Source organism: Ambystoma mexicanum, chromosome 8 (assembly GCF_040938575.1).
Source record: "Ambystoma mexicanum isolate Mex_15411 chromosome 8, UKY_AmexF1_1, whole genome shotgun sequence".
Lineage (NCBI taxonomy): Eukaryota > Metazoa > Chordata > Amphibia > Caudata > Ambystomatidae > Ambystoma > Ambystoma mexicanum.
Genome location: NC_090929.1, coordinates 653637618 through 653658401, shown reverse-complemented (window position 1 = coordinate 653658401; position 20784 = coordinate 653637618). Strand labels below are relative to the sequence as shown.

At 44.1% G+C, this 20784-nt stretch overlaps 1 protein-coding gene across 7 annotated transcripts in view; it reads left to right on the top strand.

The window, feature by feature from the left end:
• The window catches only part of PER3 (period circadian regulator 3), a 494927-nt gene that overhangs the window by 337306 nt on the left and 136837 nt on the right, over positions 1-20784 (top strand). For all 7 annotated transcript variants that reach the window (XM_069610411.1, XM_069610410.1, XM_069610408.1 and 4 more), the window contains 2 exons: positions 16500-16628; positions 17424-17550. In XM_069610411.1, the coding sequence (XP_069466512.1) occupies positions 16500-16628; positions 17424-17550 (256 nt within the window). The remainder of the gene's footprint in view (positions 1-16499; positions 16629-17423; positions 17551-20784) is intronic.

Here is a 20784-nt window from a genome sequence, read left to right as displayed (position 1 = left end):
TAGCGGTGCGGATGGTTCTGGTCTTATCGACTTAGGCCCAGGTCGAGACTTTCGGATTCTCGATTGCTTTCGCCATAAGCCAGAAGGCCGTGGAGCTTTCTGTGAACATCGACGCACAAGACACACCTGTGAGAAGAATCAGTTTGCAGGTGCCCCTTAGGCGATATTCCTGTCCCGTCACCCAAAAGACGAAAGGCACACTGGCCGATTGGAGAAGAGTCAATGCAGAGGGACTCAAGCTGAGCCACGGATGTAAGTAGAACATTGAAACTGACAAAAATAGGGGGAGGGACTGTATTGTAAATATATGTATAGAAGTAACAGAATTTTTGGGGATTAGAAAGAAGAGAAATAGATACCTAATTTTCCTGGTTCCAAGAGGGGCAGAAGAGTACACACTAAAATCTCCAAGTGGGGGGTATTAAGGATTCCTAAGGCAAGGCCAAAAAGGACAGGGTGTATCAAACTCCTAAATGGCGTAAAAGTGAGAAGGAATACATTTGCTAGGGGTAGTAAAGGAAAGCGTACGCAGAAGTGCACGTGTATAGGGTTATAGATATGTCAGTATAAAATGTGTCTAGAATAGGAGATATGTAACAATAGTAAAAAAATGAAGGTGATCATAAGATTTTTAAATCAAGAGATTAACATCAACCAGGAGGATAAAAAATCAAAGAAGATATTCTTAAAACAACAATAATAAAACTACGAAACAGCAAAAACTGATAGAAAGTGCAAACAAAGGAACAAAAAGAACATTATTGCATAGATTTTTAAAGTGGTTAAAAAATGTTTTTTTTTTGGTAATAAGCGGTAATTGATGATGCCTGCGCAAATTAATCACTGTGGCACATTTGATAACATAAATAAAAGAATAAAAGATCTGGTAAGCATTAACAGTCAAAAATGACTTATCATGGGGGACACTCCTCTTTTACACCTATGCAGGACACTGCCAAGATATACACCAAGGTAAGGCAGTATCATGCAGAGTGGGTCAGAGGCCCGAATAATAGAACACTTATGCATTGTCCTCAAGAGGGTTTGTTGTCAAAATCAGTATTGCGACATTTGACAACATATTTGCATGCTACATATAAGGGAAAGAAGGTACAGTAAAGGTTGGTTGTTTTAGAGTTGTGGAAGATGTATCAGAATGAGAAAGAAAATCTGTCTGAGAAGGAGTGGATGCTTAATCAGCGTAACAAGGAGGATGTAACATCTTCGACTCCTCTTTACCTTTCTGAAAACAAGAGCGCAGATACCGAGGAGCAGGGATTTTATCCTTTAAGGGAATGGAGAGCAGCGACGGGGTATGTTAATCCGACATGTGAGCCCCCGCTTATAACACTGAGGATAATGTGGAAGAAAGCAAAAGTAGAGAACACAAATATATGTTAACACTCAAGGAGAGTAAACCATGTGATGAGAGAAAGGACAGGCAGGACAGACAGATGGAGATAGAGGAAGAAGCAAGGAGACAAAGGTAAGTGTAAGACCAGGCTAAGGGAGTAACGATAGTACAGAATTAATGGATGGACGGACAGATATTGCTCAAGCTAGATGGTAAGGACATTAAAGGGGTTTGAGAAAGAGAAGAGTGGGGAAAGGAAGAAAGAGAACACGACAGAGTATACAAGGAAGAGAAGGAAAAAGAAAAGAATGAAAGGAAGAACAAATAAAGTACGAGGCAAGGAAAGAATAGGAGAGATTAGAAGAGAAGAAATGAGAGGAGCTAGAAATACAAAGATTGAAAGTACATAGGTTGCAAAGAAGGCGAGGGGAAGAAGAGTTGGGAGGGATGAGAAGAAGGATAAACAGAAGTAGGGGACTAAAGGATGACGAGATAGATTATCTATTTAATGCTCCATGTCGTATTGCTGTATTCCTCTTCCTAGGCGGGTCTCTTCTTTCTTCAATGCACCTGTAGCCCCTCAGTTGGCTGTAGGTGTGACTCTTTTGCCTGACCATGATTACCTTGATTAGTGGGACATGCCTGACCATTGTAGTCGTGTTCCACAGTAGTCTTCCTCATCTCAGTACCAAAGTGGCGTGCACAGCTGGAAGAATGCATCACTCCCAGTTGCCTCTTCCTCATCCCAGTCTTAAAGAAACATGAATGTGGAACAGTTTGTGTGTTTGCAAGAGGGTCAGACTGATAACCTACAAAGGCAGGGGGACGATAGGGTGTATTCTGACAAGGGAAAGGGGGATACCATGCCTCACCCAAAGACATCCTCTTTCCACTACCCAAGGTCCTCCACCAAGGTGATCCTCCCTCGCATATCCACTCCGAGGGTCGTGATCCAAAAGTGATGGCCTTTCCCTGGCCACCTGAGAGAATGATCCAAGGGGAGTAGATGGGAGGATGCCCTCAGGTTCCTCACAGAGCATGCTTTCCTTTGGAAGAATGTACATTTTTATCAGAATCAGAAAAAGAGCCCTGAAAGAATACTAACATAAAAATCCAAAGAATGGTTTGATAACCAAATCCAAAGTTCCAGATGGTCCTTCACTTCTTTTTATTCCCAAAAAGGAAACCAGTGAACTGGACTTTAGAGAATTGAACAAAGGAGCCATAATGGACACATGCCCATTACCAGTGATCAACATCATAGATGACTTCTGAGGGGCTACAATCCTTTTGTAGCTAGATCTGCGACTGCTAAACCATATCATTCGCATAATAGTGGGAGATGAATGGAACACCCCTTTGGACTCTTCCTTTCAGATTGGCAAATGCCCCTGCAGTCATCCCTCTCTCCCTCTCTTCTTTTCTCACTCTCCCCCACCTTCAGTGTGCGGTCTTCAGCTGGATCATTATGTACCTTAAGGATAATAGCCTTTGAGATCCACTTTATTCTGGCTTACGCAGTAAACACTCCACTGAGATTGACCTCACTGATGTCTCCAACTTTCTCTCTGATGCTTATCACTCCGAACTCAGTGCTCTTCCTTATACACTGTCGATCACTCCTCTCTCCTCCTCACTCCCCTGGACCTAGGGTTTTGGAAATGTGCTCTAACCTGGATTACCCCATGCCTGGCAAGTCCCTCCTTTAAAACCCCCTGGAACTCGCAAACCTCTGGGCGCACCTCGAGCTCAGCAAACTAGTCTACTGCTTGTGGCTCCCCTTGACCTTCCTGTCCACTCATCCCTATCCCTAGACTACATTTTCAACTTCTCAACCCATACTCCCTACAACCTTCCCAGATCCTCCTACCTCTTCTTCCTACACCCTGCTGGTTGGCTCTCCATGAATCTCTCAATTTTCAAGTTCCTTTCTCTTTACTACAAATCTATGAATTGTCTGGCTACTCAGTACCCGTTTGTTTGTAGCTCTATCACATCACCACCTCGTTCACCCTGCTCCTTCTCTCCACTCAACCTCGCTATGTGTCTTCTCGGTATTTCTCTATAGTTGCCCCGCACCATTGGAACCCACTGCCAATCGCAATCAAAGCCAGCTTGACTCTGGATCATTCAGAGTTCGGCTTCAACGCCACTTGCCAAAAAGGGAGCTCCCTCTACCCTCTTTACCCATTCTCTACTTGACTCCACCACACCTGTGCAATAATGTAATAATGCAATGTTTTATTTGTACAAAACTCCAGTTTAGTTGAGTTTAGTTGAAAGTTCTTGCCCCTCTAGACTGTTCCTTTTGTAAGTCACTGTCTTCTTATAGTTTTTGTTAGTGTTGTCCCTGGTCTATACTCTGCTTTGTTCACACCCTAATGAACTGGCTCACCACTTGTTTTTCTCTGTGTTACTGCCACTCTTCCAGGTAATGCCTATGCCATGTGTAAATGTGTTATTTTAAGTAATATCTGGTTGGAAAGGACATCTCTGTTCTTTAAATATAAATAGGATATGACCACAAAAAAACAAAAGACATAGCTGTGGCATATTGCTCCCCTTTTTGATGCCACTGACTGTGTTTAGGGTTGTAGCGAGCTCCAGAGGATTGCAGCATGCCATTTTCAATTTCCTATACAGCATGCAGGCCACCGTTCTCTAGGCAAATAAGTCCCTGGCCATGGTCGCCTGCCATGCCCAGTGGCTAGTGTGTGGCTTGAGGGTGCCCATGCGATAGTTAAAGACCATGCCCTGGACAAACAATTCACAGGACAGCTTTGGGATTTGTGGACATAGTGGATGGCTTAGGGTTGCCTCTTTGGAGTTCTTGGTGGATCTCAGGGTGTGGCAGAACCCAATGAAAAGCATTGCCTTTCAATGGAATGATGAAGAAATGCACTAGCTGATTGGAAAGCGTCCATGTTCCACATCTACAGAAAAGCGTTCGTAGTCCACACCGACAGCAAAATAAAATGACGAAATTTGACATTAGAGGTCAGCCAGGATTCACAAATTAATACCAAACAATGTGAAATAATAGGCGTGTGTAAAAAATAAGTCGTATCACAGAGCATACATTTAAACATTTAATTCCATTTGTTTACAGATATGTTACACTAGAAACAAGGCTAAAATCAACATTTTCCCAAAAAAATGAACTATCACCAGGCTCCATGACTAAAAACATGAAAGCTTCTCTAACACTGTTATCAAAACTCCATTGATATGAAAATATCATTCACCCATTCGAAACAATTGCATAACTTAAAACAAAGTCTGAAATAAAACCAGCAAATGAGTTAGTTAAGCCTTAAAAGGAAAGTGTGCCTATTTACCAATAAACATACATGTCGGCCTCAAACTTCTAGGTGTTATTCTATTGAAAACACATTATTAGTGACTGTAATTGGAGACCGAACCAAAATTGAAACAAATTTGAAAGAGCTAATTGAATTGCATAAAGTCCAAGAGGCATTAGCAGTCTTAAAATAGCACCATGCCAACTACATTGACATGAATATAGAAGTTCAAAATGCACATCACATAGAGAGGAAGAAACAACAAAAGAGGCAAATGCACAATATGAAAATGTTGATGTCAAATTAGTAGATAACGCTTATGAAGAATACACCATTTATCCACATGACTATCGTGATGCAATGGATGGCAGTATAGGACTATATCAAACACAGCAAACTTTCTGGGAAAAACAATTAGAGTGAACCTGCTTTCCACAATAATTCCAGACTTGTCTTGGTGGATGACAGACACGTCAGATTTGCTGCCTCCGAATACAGAGCAACTTGCATGTTTTCTGTTGATATGATATGATAGGTTATTTATGACACGCTTAATACCCATAGCTTTCTAAGTGTGGACCCGGGGATCGAACCTCTGTTGCTCCGTGTCGTCTTGTTTCCAAGGCGAGCACGTTGCCCCTGAGCTATCTAATGATAATGTAGATTAAATCACAACTACATGTTCCACTGACTATATGAAAGTGAGTTGGAACCTTGCGTTATGGCACTGCACACCTAGTAAACACAGCTAAATGGTACAAAAATATGGCTGCCTAAATTTTAGTACAAAAGGTTGAAGTTAAACATCAAGTCTTAGAAAACAGTACAAGAAACATATTCGCAAACATGCACAGAACTCAAGAGTATCGGATTGGATGCTACTTCGGTTGTATGTTACACCATCTAGGACCATCTACATGGCTCATGACACTAAATTGTATAGCATATGCATGGGAAGAATACATTCACTTCCTAATGCTTGCAAACAGCCACCTACCAAACAATCAAACCATGAGTTGCACTGAATTATGTGCCGTTGATACAGTAAATGTATGCAGTAATTTCACTGCTGCTTTTTGTCTACGCTACATTTTATTCTAAATACACTATGTCCACTATAAGGGGAAATCAAACTCTAAATTTAGAGTGACGGGTATATAGAAAGGGGGACACCACATCTTCATATGCTCCTGTGGAGTAAGGGAGAGCCCACTGTTTGGCAAAGTTGCTGTTGAAAAAGTGAATCGCTTTTGTTGTAGAGTTTATCAGGCAATAATGACAAATAACAGAAAAACAAATCTTGATTTTGAACATTATAAACATTAACAACAGAACATTACTGTTTTTAATTTCGAAAAGTTAAAATATATGGACTTGCTGAATTTGATAAACTGAATTAAAGTACTGGCTTTCTAGTTTTAGTTTAGCTTTTAGTAGAAATAAATGTAGGACTAGACCTGGTCTGCAACAAAAACACCTTTTTGTAAGGATAGATGACATTGAAACAAATGTCAATTTGGGGTATTATGAGCCTAAACAATCAGTACATTGTTTTTTTTCATTCTTATAACCTTTGTTTCTAAGAACTGTTACTTTTTCAATCCTTGAAAGGTGGTTGACCATATTTACAAAATACACCAGGTCTGCAGTGGTTAGTAAAGTCTGATATTAGACACATTTTAGAGAAGGAAACTCTGGATGCAAGATTGGTAAAATAGCCACAAACTCTGGATTATTGACAACATAAAACATCATCTGATAGTTTCTAAAATAAGACACTCAATTCATGATCTTTGTTGAGACCTTTATTCGTAGTTCTGAGAGAAAAGATGTATTTTGCCTCTCTTTATCATGTCTGGAGCTCACGCACCCCCCGCTTTCAGACAACAGTAGCATTTCTGTTTCAATAAATCGTATTTCTTCCATTTTTAATTGACAGTTAAAGTTATTCCAATGAACTGCCAAAGAAAAATTCTGATCTTTGATCCGTAGAGCCCATATGTGCTCATGAATCCTGATATAGAGGTGTATTTCAGCTCATCCTAGTTAAAGTTGCTGACATATGCTAGTGTAAACAACAAAAGAATGTCAACAGTGAATACATTGTCATACCACGGTCTATGGGCCTCATTACAAGTGTGCCGACACACTACATGTTTGCCTGCTGGAGCCAGTGTGCCCGACAGGGCTGACTCTGCCGGGCACAGCGGCCATGGTAAGCAAGCCGTCATGGAAGCACTGACACTGTTAGTAACGGTGCTGATGCTTCTGTGGTCCCCACCCCATAGACCGCCAGGGTTTTAATACCTTAGCGTTACCGAGGTATCAAGGGGCTGGTTATTCTTTACCGGTCCGGCGGCAACCCGCAGGTATCACCGGCAGTCTTACTGCCAGACCTGTAATGAGGCCCTATGTATACTATCACCTTCCTTATCATAGACATTGGGCCTCATTACAAGTTTCCTGGTCCGGAATGTGCTGATTCCGCGGCGACAGTAATACATTTTCTGCGTCCGCAAGGTTGCGGAAAGATCACCCGATTACGGGCTGTCGGTCGCGCGCACCACACGGACGCAGAAACGGTGTCAATGTCGCCACGTAAACACCCACGGAAATGGACATAGCGGCCCCACAAGCAGCGTAAAAACCGTGTCTGCCGCTGTCGTCACGGAAGCGGAAATACCATGTCAGCAAAAACCGGAAACAGAGAGGCGGCCATCATATAAAGCACAATCTACTGCCATCCAGAGTCAGCACAAGCTAAATCTACACAGTGAGAAGGCAAAAAGGATCACCAGCATGTCTGCCAGCATCCCTGCCCAGAGGCAACGCAAACAGCGCTTTATTGAGGCGGAGCTCACTGTATTGGTTGACCATATAGTGCAGCATGCCGAGATGCTGTCTAGTGCAGACCAACGGCGTGCAACACAGCAGCGCAGGAAGGAAGTGTGGGCTGAAGCTGCACGCAAGTGCACCGCTGTGGGCGTGACTACGAGGAGCGTCAAGGGCTGCCACAAGAGGTGGAACGACCTCAGACTGAGGGTGCGAAACCTGATCTCAACACACCGGCAACGCAGCAGTGGGACAGGTGGAAGGCCCCCTTCCCCACTGAGGCTGCAGACATGGGAGGAGCGCTGCAGCAGTGTCCTCCACCTTGAGGCCATCCATGGGATTGGGGATGCTGAGGCAGGAGCGAGCCCACCTGCAGATGCTGGTAAGTGCACATGTTGAGGCCAGGAGTGCCCCAAAGGACCCATTAACACCGCCCCCTCCCCCAGCCACTGCATGAGTGCCCCAAAGGACCCATTAACACCCCCCAGCCAGTGCATGAGTGCGCCAAAGGACACATTAACACCCCTACCCCCAGCCAGTGCATGAGTGCCCCAAAGGACCCATTAACACCCCCCCAGCCAGTGCATGAGTGCCCCAAAGGACCCATTAACACCCCCCCAGCCAGTGCATGAGTGTGCCAAAGGACCCATTAACACCCGCCCCCCCAGCCAGTGCATGAGTGCCCCAAAGGACCTATTAACACCCCCCCCCCAACCAGTGCATGAGTGCCCCAAAGGACCCATTAACAACCCCCCTCAGCCAGTGCATGAGTGCCCCAAAGGACACAATCATGATTCAGATGACGATCCACATCACTACAATACATGACCGTCAACAGGCATATGCATGTAAATGCAATTGTTCACTGATCAACCTGTCTGATGCATGTGATGCACCCATCAGGCACCACCACACAACTAATTGCATGCCCTCTGTGTCCCCCCCAGCCGTATCAAGTGACAGTGACACTGCACAACAGCCCATGCAATCGGCTCCTGCACGTGTGCAAGCCAGCGCCTCTGCCCAGGAGGATGCCGCTAGCAGTTCTGCAACTCTGCCCCCAGTAGCATCTGGTATACATGTACCGTCCACCAGCACCACCATCTCTACGCTGCCTGCTGCAACACAGGTGACACGGGCACCCATCATGCCTACAGAACCCACCCCAGAAAGTATCTGCACTGCAGAGGAAGCAGCAGGAAGCGACAACAGTGCCCAAGCACTGCAGTCTGATTTAGGGCCACAGGGGGCGGCGCCCAACCTGGATGACTTGGCATCGTTCCATGACCTGGAGTTCAGCCCAACATCACTCCACAGTCCAATGAGGTCGCCAACCCCCTCAATGGCTGAGTTCAATGCCCGCATGCAGCGGATGGAGGAGCAGCAGGCTACCCTCACCCAGCTGGTGGAAAGGCAGCTTGAGGAATCCAGGCTGCAGAGGGAGAGCTACAGCACATCTGTGCGTCGGCTCTCAAGGTCAATTGGACGCTTTGCCACCACAATAGTGACCCTGGCATGCCATGTGCGGGAGGGCAATAACAACACTTCCAGTATTGCAGTCTATGTTGCTTGCCCAACAGGCATATCTTGGAAGTTTGCCACCAATGCCAGCAACAGTGCCATCCACTAGCACCACCCCATCCAGCTCCACCTCTGCCAGTCCACGGAGGCGCTCAAGTCACCTAACAGGGCCCTTGGGCAAGGATGCACAAGCGCCGAAGCGCACACGCAAATGATGGCATGTGTGTTTGGCACTGCAGGACACATGGGGACAAGAAGGGTGTAAGGGGGTGGGTACGTTTGGGTGGTGGGGGAGGTCCATTAGGGGGTTAGTGATTTGGGGCCTGGTTGGGGGTGGGCACGTTTGGGTGGTGGGTGAGGTCTATTAGGGGGTTAGTGAATTGGGGCCTGCTTGGGGGTGGGTACGTTTGGGTGGTGGGTGAGCACTGGTGTACAGCTTCCCTAGCCAATGCACCTTCTTCCCTGTTGTAATGTTATGAATATATCATCATTGAAGAAAACATTCATGAGTGGATATCCATCATTTCATTTGCAGTACATCAATGTATTTACTGGTATTGTCATATCCATGCAATGCTGTCAATGTGCAGTCTCTCAAAAGTGAATGTGAATCAGTGCATTCCGTGCTCATTGTCCATCTAGTGCACCCCCAGGAGGAGGTGGAGCCATCCCCATCTTCATCCTCTGCGTCTGGGGGCAGCGGAATGTTCCTGCGCAGGCACAGATTGTGCAGCATGGCACAAACGAGCGTAATTTTACCTGTCTTCACTGGGCTGTACAGCGGTGATCCAGCAGATCTGCTCAAACAGCGGAACCGGGCCTTCAGTAATCCAAATGTCCTCTCAATCATGCCACGTGTGCGGACATGTGCCCTGTTGTACGCCTCCTCATGCCTGTTCCTTGGCCTCCATATAGGCATCATCAGCCATGGCGTGAGTGGATATCCAGCATCACCTATGTGGGATGTAGATGTGGGGGACATGTCAGTGTTTGTTGTATCATGTCTTCATCAGATGCAGTGCAATCTTGTGTCATTGTTCATTCATGCATATGTGGCAAGCAGTGGTTGGACCGGTGGGTGATTACCATTCCTGGGTCATTGTAGTGGACGTTGGCATCTGGACATTGACCAACGCATTGGTGTGCATGTGTACTTTGCCCTGCGGGTGACATTGGTTGGTAAGTATGGCATTGTGCAGTGATTTACACACATAGCAGAGTCAATTAGTCGATTGTGATGATGTTGTCGATGCAGGATGTCTCATGTGCAGGCATCATGTGCATTGTGGGGGCAGTGGTGCATATTGTGGGTGGATGTATGCAGTGGCTCCAGGTGTATGGGCCAGTGGTAGTATCGGCTGTGTGTGTCATGTGGCAGGGTGTGTACGGGCACACTGTGGCAACCTGTCATGTGTAGCTTTGTGATGTTTGGGTTGTGCTGTCTATTCAGTGAATGGGTGGGGAGTGATGCATGTGCAGTCGCAGCAGCCCACTCACATTGGTCATTGCCCTGGGACTAGGCATTGGCAGCTGTACTCACCCAATAGCCATGTGCTTTGTCCAGCATAGCATTCCATGTACCGTGGCAATGTCAAATTCCGCAGAACCATTGAGTCATGTGTTGAGCCTGGGAAACGTGCGCAGCAATGTGTTATCACTTGTGCGGCATCACAAACCATCTGTACATTCAGTGAGTGGTACAGTTTCCTATTGCGGAACACCATCTCGATAGCACGTGATACTGTCAGCTTGATGTAGGTGCAGTCGACTGTACCTATGCAATTTGGCATGCCTGCAATGGCATGGAAGGCCAACTTGGTGGCAATGACCTCGGGAAGGGTACGGGGTAGGGCGATCTGTTCAAACACATGGCACAACAGGGCATTCAGTGCCTGTACCAAGATTTTAGGGAAACAGGGTTGTGATAGCCCGTGCAGCTCACCAACTGTGTGCTGATAGGATCCGGTGGCAAGAAAATGCAGTACCGACACCACCTTCAGGAGGGGGGGTGGCGGTGGTGATGTCAATGTGGCTGCTGATGTCGTCCTCTATCATGGTGGTGATGTACAGGATTGTTGGACGGTCCAGCCGGTATAATGTGTGGATCTGTCCTGGGGTAAGGTTCCAGGGTGAAGCCCTGTTGCGTGGTATTGCAGGCTGCCTGCGGGGTGGTGCTGGCTGGACAATAGGGTTTGCCATTGGTACAGGGTTAGCTAGTTGCCGCCTGCGCCTCCTGCGCCTCCACCACCTCCTCTGCACCATTACTGCCATCATGTGCAGTGCTGCCTGTTGGTTGAGTAGCGCCAGTCCCAGTGCTACGAGAGCTGCTGCCGGCATAGTTCTGTTTGGAGGTGGCCTGGGTGTGGCCCTTTTGTAGGCTCCCAGTGGCCTGCTGGGTCCAGCTGGGCTCATTTGGTGCACCTCTGGCCTGATTCAGGTCACCAGGCACTGTTTAACGTCATGTTCGTGGTGGCGGCGATACTGCCACTGTGGTCACGGTTTTAGCCCCATTTATGTGGCAGTGTTTCCATGTCCATGCTACTTGTGATGCTCGCGGTGTTTAGTATTGCCGGTAACGGGTGGGGGGGGAGGTTCCGTGCAGGCGAAGTTTACGGGTGTTTTGCCTCCACGGTGGCGGTTTATGGTGGTGCTATTTCCGGGTCCGTAGGTCATAATTCGGAGATCGCGGAAACGGTGCTGGTATGGTTATACCGGCAGCCTTAAGCCCGGACCAGAGTACTTGTAATGAGGCCCATTATGTGTTGCTCATAGCAAAAAGCTAGTCTAGCATAATTCACACCCCAGATAAGGACTTGGAGGTCTGATGCAATTTAAACAGAACTGACCAATTCTGTTTTTATTACAAAGGACAATGTTATGAGCTCTTCTATGACTAAAATGTTTTGGGGGACATTTAAAAAAACACATTTATCACAAAGATGGAAGACAAACATGTGTAGAGTTTAAAAACAAATTTAATAATTCATACAACTTGTATTAGATTCTAGCAACAAAATTAATGTGTTGCTAATCAGCTTTTCCTAGCTAGATAACTGCCAGCAACAAAATCAATATGTTGCTACTCAACTAGTCAACATGTTTCGGTTCTTAGCTGTTATCAATACTGAACCTTCCTCGGGAGAAACGACTTAACTAACTTTAATCACCCAATGTGAAATTCATTCAAAAGCAAAAGTGTTATGAGTGACATGCACTCCCACACCAAATCATACAGAAATATATATAAAAACATTTTTTTCATTCTTCCTTCTTCATATTAGACCTGCGAGTGACATCATGAAAACATAGGTATTAATATATACCTAGTGCTTAAACCACTCAATCCAATGTGGTAGTATTGGATACTGTACTATACCTTTTATTGTTCTTTACAAGGGCTTGTTTGTATTACAAGTCGTCTGAGTGCACCCAATCGAAAGGGAACAATCTGCAAAAATTCCAGCTATAATCCAGTAAATGCTAAAGTCACACCACATGGACAGGCGAATCAAAATCACTGGTGCTACCTTCACCAGTTATAATGATGGAGTTATAATATACCTTCTGTATAGTAAGAATTCTGTTCATATTCACAGGGTTGTAGGGTATCTGCCAAGACCAGTTTAAATATAAAAGATTGATGTCATTGTTAATGTTCTCTAAGTAATAAATAAACCTGGCCCTAGTTCAGCCTGCATTCTGGTGTTACATACACGTACAAGCATTGTGGCTTACTTGGTGTTGTGACTTTTCAGAGCGCAATGTTGCGCTCGTCCATGTTATGAATTGTGTGTTTACTCAAACTGATGCCATGTGGTAACGTGCGCCGAATACTTGCGTTCCACTGGTATCCTGAAACGACATTATCTATCTATCTATCTATCTATCTATCTGTTTCTTGTATCGCGCTACATGCCCGATGGCCTCAGGACGCTCAAGAGACAGACATACATCAAACAAAAAAAGAGGGCACAGACTAGGGGTATCAAAAGCACAGAGGGGTTAATAGCACAACGGAGGTAGAGTGGATCCAAAGTCCTTTGACCTATCCCCTATCAAACAGGAGTGTATTGGGTTGCTCTTGAAACTGGTTATAGAATCGCGTATTCGAAGTATCAGAGGCAAAGAGTTCCAGATGGTAGGTGCCCACGCATTAAAGCCTGCACTACCAAACTTTTTTAAGGTCACACGAGGCTGGAAGAGAATCCGATCAGAATTAGAGCAGAGAGTATGCCTGATAGGAGCTCTGTGGATTGTGGAGGAAAGATATCAAGGAGCCTGATCTGAGAGACATTTAAAGATCAGGACAGCGCCCTTAAAGAGAATCCGCTATGCGACAGGGAGCCAGTGTAGCTTCTTGCAAGACTCCGAGACCTTGGATACCCAGCTAAACCCACATACTGTACGAACAGCTCCATTTTGGGAGACCTGTAACCGCTGGGTATTTGATTTCGCAGTACCTACCAAACGACTATTACAGTAGTCTTATTTAGAATTATTGATTATCCTCAGACAGATAGGGGCAAATATGCCAAAGTAGACTGGTTAAGAAGGCACATGAAGATTTGACAGATAAAACGTGTTTCTGAAAAGTAAGGTGGGAGTCGAAAAATACACCCAAGGTTTTAACGTTTTCGGACGGACACAGTAATAACCATACCATTTATTACAAAGGAATTGTATAGATCTTCAAGGTTATATTATGCATATGTGAGGAAATCCTTATTTGTTTGCGCTGCTGCCTAGCAGGTTAATGCTTCTTGTGTGGCTATGGCTGGCTGTTACCCTGCTATGCGTGTCAATGCGCATGCGTAAACACTCCCACTACTCTTCTCTCTGTTCAGGTTGGGGCTAGTCCAGGGACACTAGTGTCTATAGAAAAAATGGTGTTCCATGCCAACCATTTTTAAATGGTTGTTTTACAAAATCTACTGCGATATTTGCATGCTTTCCCTCGATGGATCGAGTATCAATCCTTTTGATAATAGTTTTCCTCCTTTATCATCACATGCGTGATTGCAAGTAAGTGCTTTGCTGATTAATGGGCGGCAACATCAGGTTGGAAGGCAGCAATCTTTAGGACAGGTTGCCTCATTTACATGCCATGCTATGCTTGTGCATCCTTGCCTCCATCTTTAGCCAGCAAAAAGACATGAACTTTGTGTCCCACGTGTTTAAAATCCAGTCTTGTATGCAGAGTGCCATGTGGCCTATTTAATACTTGGATTCTTCATGTGAATTAGTTCTTAGAGCTTTTTCACTGTGTGTTCTCTTCTAAACCAAGTATTGCCTTTTAGCGGTATAGGGAAATATATCTTCATGCAACGGCAAATGTGCAAACGTTTTTGATGAACAGTGTGCATAGTATTTCTTTCAGAAGAATGTTGTTATAAAAGGTACTCTATCTTCATGGTCTTGCTAATGAGTTTCTTTTTAAGGTATCAAACGTTCACTATTTGGTCTTGCCTTTGGAGTTTTGATTGTTCTGTTTATATCATCTATGCAATATGTTCTTTACAAAAATCATTGTTTGCCACTTCATTCAAATACACTTGGGGTTCACAATATTGGCTTTTGTTCGTTGACATGTCCTAATATGGAGTTTTGCTGTACTCGTACGTGGTAACTTATCACTTGCAAAATGGAGTTTCCCTCTGTTTTGCTACGTCATGGAAAAATATTCCATAACCACCAATTCTCTTTGTCTTAGTAGCAGAGTCAGGCTCCATGGCAGGGATGAGTAACGGGCGGGATGTACCTTGGAGCAGGCATGATCTCTTAACGGTGGTGGGCTTGGGGGAAGAAAGGGAATTGTTGCAGAGATGGGCTCAGAGTTATGTGACATATACAATGTATTGATCTTTTGAAAGCCAGGGGATATCTTTATCAAATTTATGTTTTTCAACTTTTAACCCCTTAAGTGCAGGGCTAATATCCATTAAAATCAAGTATTAGCCAGTGGAGGAAATCGGCACGCGAGAGCTGAACTAAAAGGATGAATATTTTCTTGACTGATACCCACTCAATTTAGAGCACCAACAATGTATTCCCTCCTTTTTATTTTTTGTTTGTGTATTCTTTGTGGGCTTACATCTGGAGCAGTGCAGGTGGAGATAACTTACACTTCTGTTTACTTCTTTTGTTGGATTTTCTCTTTTTGTTACAAAACTTTGTCCTATATTTCCCATTTGTTTTAATTATCCTAAGTGGGTGCAACATATTATTTTTATAGAAAGGGCTAGTACATTTTATCATCTGTTTTAACTTGTTTAGCTATTTCATCCAAAGAATAAGTGTTTTATTGTGCAAGCTATGTTGCCTCTATTGACAAATGAGCATTGTGATGCTAAAGGGCAACATGGCTATGCACAGCAGGCCACTCTGATTCAAAATGTCTTCTTTCTGAAACAAAATAGAATTTGACTCTTGGGTCAGTTTGTGACATGAGATGGTCACTTGCTTAAGTTGACATCAGTACTTTCAAAAACTGCAAAGGAAGGTGGCCTCGTCTTCTATGAATGGTAAATCCCCTAAGTGAGGATGGATGTTGGAAATACTATTGATTTGGCCCAAAGTGGCCACACAGGTTCTCCTCATGTAATGAATATGTTTACCAGCTGTGGCAGTTTTACTATTTTGTAGAAGTGTCAAAGGACATAGACTAACACATTATCTACATATTGACAAATGATCAATTGTGATCCAAAAAGAAATATTTATCCGGTGAATTCTAGAAAAGACAGATAAAAGTGTTACCAAAATTGAAGGGGGGTATACATCACATGTCTGCATGCAGTGATATTGGGACCATTATCTCAGAGTATGTGTCTGTGATATAACACATACAAAATATGGCTAATAGTCGTTGTGCACCAATCTCTCATTGCCTCTACACTGTCCAAACCCATTGATGTTTGTCCGGGTGACCCCGTATGTCAAGCCTGCTGATAGATTCCAAGACCATCAATTTACATTTTGACAGACTTCATCAATTGACCCTCCGCCTGTCCCACAGTGTGTTGTTTCACGTAAATTACCATGTGTCAGACAATTTTGTACCAAGTATATTTGCCCTAAATGATTTTGCACCAGCATTTGCATGGACCAACCACTACAAAAAAGGACCAAGGAGTGCCAGACAACATGTTGCACCATTTTCCTAGTGTAATTGCATGTGCTGAATCAGCTCGCACATGTACAGATTATGTGATGGGATTCTTTTATCTTTTTATTCTTTTCGAGTTTTATAACTCTTCTAGGCTGATGGCCAGGTTCCTCTCTTGTCATTTAGCAATGATCCAGGCTGTTGTACCATCACCCACAAATGATATCTGTTTAAGAGGACTACAAAACAAAATAGAGGAATAAAGCCCAAACTGTCCATTGTGATGTCACAGTCAGTGGGGTGTGACCTTTCTAAATGTTACTGTGTTCAATTCTAATTGTATGTGTGACTCTTAAGGGAAGCTTTATCTTTTCTTTTGTCTCAGCCGGTCCATCACAATGGATCTAGTGGTTATGGAAGCTTTGGAAGCAATGGCTCTTATGAACATTACATCAGCATAGCATCTTCCAGCGACTCCAATGGGAATGGCATAGAAGAAAGGCAAAGTGCACCTGTAAGTCCAAATGTATGTTTTTAGGTTATGTTTCCCCTGCTGCCACAATTTTCTCTCTCTCGCCCCCTCCCATCATTTGACTTTCCTGTAGTTCCTCCTGTACGGCGCTCCCTATACGCACATAATGTTGACATTCATTTGTAAAGTGAATGTGTCTATAAGTCAAAATTCACGCAATTAAATCCATGTTAGGTTTTGCTAATGGATATTTCTACGTGTTTCGGGTATTCCTAGAAATCCAGTTGATCTGCGCGTTACTGTCACATAGGTAATATAATCAATAAGTTAAACTTTCTTTATTGTCGTTTACAATATCTTTTACATCACTTTATTATAAATAATTGCATAAAACACAAACCTCTTTTTAAGATGGAATTCTATCAAGCACACACCTCCCTACTGGCAACAGCTGTCTTCAGGGTCGCCTCAGGCAGCCAGACAATGTTACAGTGTGGCCAACATGCCAACTGCTGGCAGGATTCGGCATTGGGGTTTGGTGTCCGAAATCAAAGTCAACACAACGCTACTATGGTTCTTTTAAACAGTTTTTAGTGATGTGGGCTGCATCACATGTAGTGCATAATCTTCTGTGCTGGTAACATAAGCGCATATCACTACCCGGCCAACCAAACATTCAGTTTCCATGCACTATTTTCTGAGCCCACAGATCTCAAAAATCTCACTTGTATGTTTTGTAGTAGATGTGTACTTTCTCTGCAGTTGCGACCTGGGGGCCTTTTGTGTGGATCACATCCCTTTCCTCACCATCTCCTTCCATGTTTAATTTTGCTCTAGATGACTTTGCAGCAGGTCTGTGTAGACGTGAACCGAATTAAGAATCTGGGGCAACAGGTGTACATCGAATCGAGGAGCAGGAGACAGGGGAAGAAAGGTGAAGGGCTGCAAAACAAATGCCAGAGGGGTGAGTTGTGACTGAAGTCCAAGTGTTGCTTTCTTCCACTGTTCTCTATAGTGAAAAAGTGCTTAGAAGGAATTCAGTCTGCAGTGGATTCTATACAAACACCCTGCAAAAACAAACTAAGCAAAACCTTTCTGAGAAGATAAACTTCTTCTACTTTGGAGGTGATTAGTGACTTGGGTTTACACTAGTTTATTCATTAAGATAAAAGAAAGTATTCTTCTAATCGAAATTATGTTTCTAAAGTGTATTTAACTAATTAGAATGTTCTGTAGTGTCTAAACTCATTGCATGAACATCCTGGTCAGTCAAATAAGATACAGATACAATTTAATTTCTGTTGAGTGAAGATCAGGATAGCTGGCTGAATTTCAAAAGGGTGCCAAGGAATTAGTATGTTCATTAAGTTTGGAATATTCTAAAGAAAATGTGTTTAATACTCTTTTACATTGTGCCTTATTGTGTGTCATGTTGCTTCAAAGTGCTGAATACATGAACTGGACAGCATTGGGAGAATTGTATATCATCCCAGGGCTTTGAAAGTCCATGCCTGAAATCGGGAGAAGCACACAAAACAAATAAATATTGGCTCTGTATTAAGTAAACCCTTTCAATGCAGGAGCATAATGACAAAGACAATGTTAGAGCAGGAGGACAGGATCACATAGCCTTAACACATTAACATACACAACTAATAGTTTAATTTATTTAATCTATAAAGCGCACATACAGCTCGGGGGCATCGGGCGCTGTTACAGAACCAGTTACTTGTGAAACAGTCGGAAAAAGGCATCAATAGTAAGCTATATACAGTAATCAGAAACATGAAGCGCATCTATCTAAGCAAACAGCCAAGTTTTGAGTGATCTTCTTAAAACCCAGTAAGATGGTTCTGCTCTTACAGAGGGTGGTAGGGCGCTCCACTGTTTAGCTGCTATGTAGGGGAAGCTCAAGCCCCCAACTTTGGATCATTTGATTTTTGGTTGGCAGAGATAGCCCGCTTAAGGGGTCCTGGTTGGCCTGAATGACTGGGCTCTGTTGATTTTCTGCGAGAGGGAGGGAGGTGCCTTTTTATATATGCACTTGCGCGATAGACATAGTTTTGAAAAGGATCAGTTCGCGGACTGGGAGCCAATGGGCTGCTCTTCTTGCGGCCAATATATGTTCCTGTTTGGGAATATTGAGGGCTGCTCTAAGGGCATTGTTTTGAATGACTTGCGTTTTCTGTAGATTTTCATCAGAGTTACCAGCGAAGAGGATGTTGCAATAGTCGAGTCTGGAACCAAGAACTGCTTGTGCTATAGTCAGGCAGCTGTGCGTGGATATAAAGGTTCTTGAGGCATTTAGGAGTTTCGTGGAGTAGGCTGCAGAGGACGCAATGGCTTTCCTTTGTTGGGATAGGGAGAGAGTTGCATCAAGGTAAACACCAAGCGTCTTCACTGTGGAGGATACAAGGACTTGGATGTTATCAATTTTAAAGGCTGCATATTGATAATTAAGTGTCTTTAACACCACAGGTGGACCTTCTAGGAGAATCTCAGTTTTATCCCCATACGGGCAAAGACGGTTCTTCGCCATCCAGGCCTGAATAGTGGAATAAGCAGTGTTAAGGGTGTTGGAGTCTTCATAGTTACCAGAGAGTGGTAGAAGAATTTGGGTGTCATCAGCATAGTTGGTGTATGTTATGCCAATGGAATCCAGGATATTAAAAAGAACGTAGAAGAGATGCACAAGCCTTGTGGAACCCCACATGTGATAGGTGTGGGGCGGGCACGTGCGTTCTCCGCAAACACTATCGTAACCCTTCCCTCTAAGAAGGAGGCTATCCATGAGGTCGCTTCTGGGGCAAAGTTGGCTGTAGTGTTGAGGTGGTGGCATAAAATGTTATGGTCTACCAAATCAGAGGCGGCTGATAGATCACAGAGGAGGAGGAGTGGTGGCTTCCCTAATTTCATCCATTTGATTCTTCAAGTCTAGCAACGCTGATTCCATGCCATGTCCCAGGCGTAAACCAGATTGGCTTATTCTCAGGACATGGTTGGATTCAAGGTAAGCCTGAGCCTGATAATATGCGGCCCGGTTCAGAATTTTCAACAAAAAGAGTACCGTCGTGATGGGCCTATAGTTACTGGCCACTTCAAGGTCTAGTGTGGGTTTCTTTTAGTAACGGAAGTACCTGCGCTTCTTTAAGGCTGGAGGGTACTGATGCTGTGTTGAATGAGGCATTGATAAAGGCGGTGAAGAATGGTGCTAGGGTTTCCGTGCATTCTTTTACAATGGTAGCTGTGCAGACATCCCCTTTGCAAATGGAAGGTTTGAGACTTTTCATGATGGCAAGGAATTCAGGTTCCAAGATTTCTTTGAATCAAAAAGGTGGGATTGTGGGGGTCCCCGATGAATGAGCAAAGTCACTCTCTGAGACATGGGTAGAAGGGGTTTAGAGTCGCTTGATTAATGAGGATTTTTTCTTTCACTGTGTCAATTTTTTGGAGCATGGCCATTTGAATCTTGGTGCACCAAGCCTCATCTTTGATCAGGGCTGGCAGCGGGTGGCAGGGGTTTCACGTTGCCTAAGGATGGCGAAGATCTCCCTGGAGTCAGACTTGCCATTGGTATTGAATGCAGAGGATTTTGACAAAATAATGGCTTGTTTGTATAGCTTCACTGTCTTGGAGTACTCCAGTCTCAGGACATCAGAAGGGATTTATTTCCAAATCAACTTGGCCAAGCGTTTTTTATTTCTAACCTCTAGCAGGTCAGGGGAGAACCAGGAGTTGGCGTGTTTGTCAAATTTGGCTTTACGAAGTGCTACACAAGCTTTCGCCGAGACAGGTGATGCTGGCACACAGAGGTTGTTATTTCTCTTGGGTGTGGGGCAGATAGCTAATGATGCAGATGAGGAGGCAACATTGGGGGCGCCAAGTACATTTGATGTGTACCTCTGGATTGATTAGAAGTGCTGCTGATGGTTGGAGGGGTAGTTTGAAGGACAACATTGATGTTTGGCTGTGTGATAGGTTGTGAAGAGTTGACGGTTGAAATGTTCGAGAGGGAGAGCACAGTTTCATTCGTTGAACTAGTGGGTGGGCCAAGACCATGGATTGATTTATAGATTAGTAGTAGGAATTTAAAGAGAATGTGATTTTGCATGGATAGCCATTCAGCGTGATGACGGTAGGTAGAGGTGGGCAAGGATATGGGTAGGTTGAAAAGGGTACATGTCTCAAAGTTGAGGAA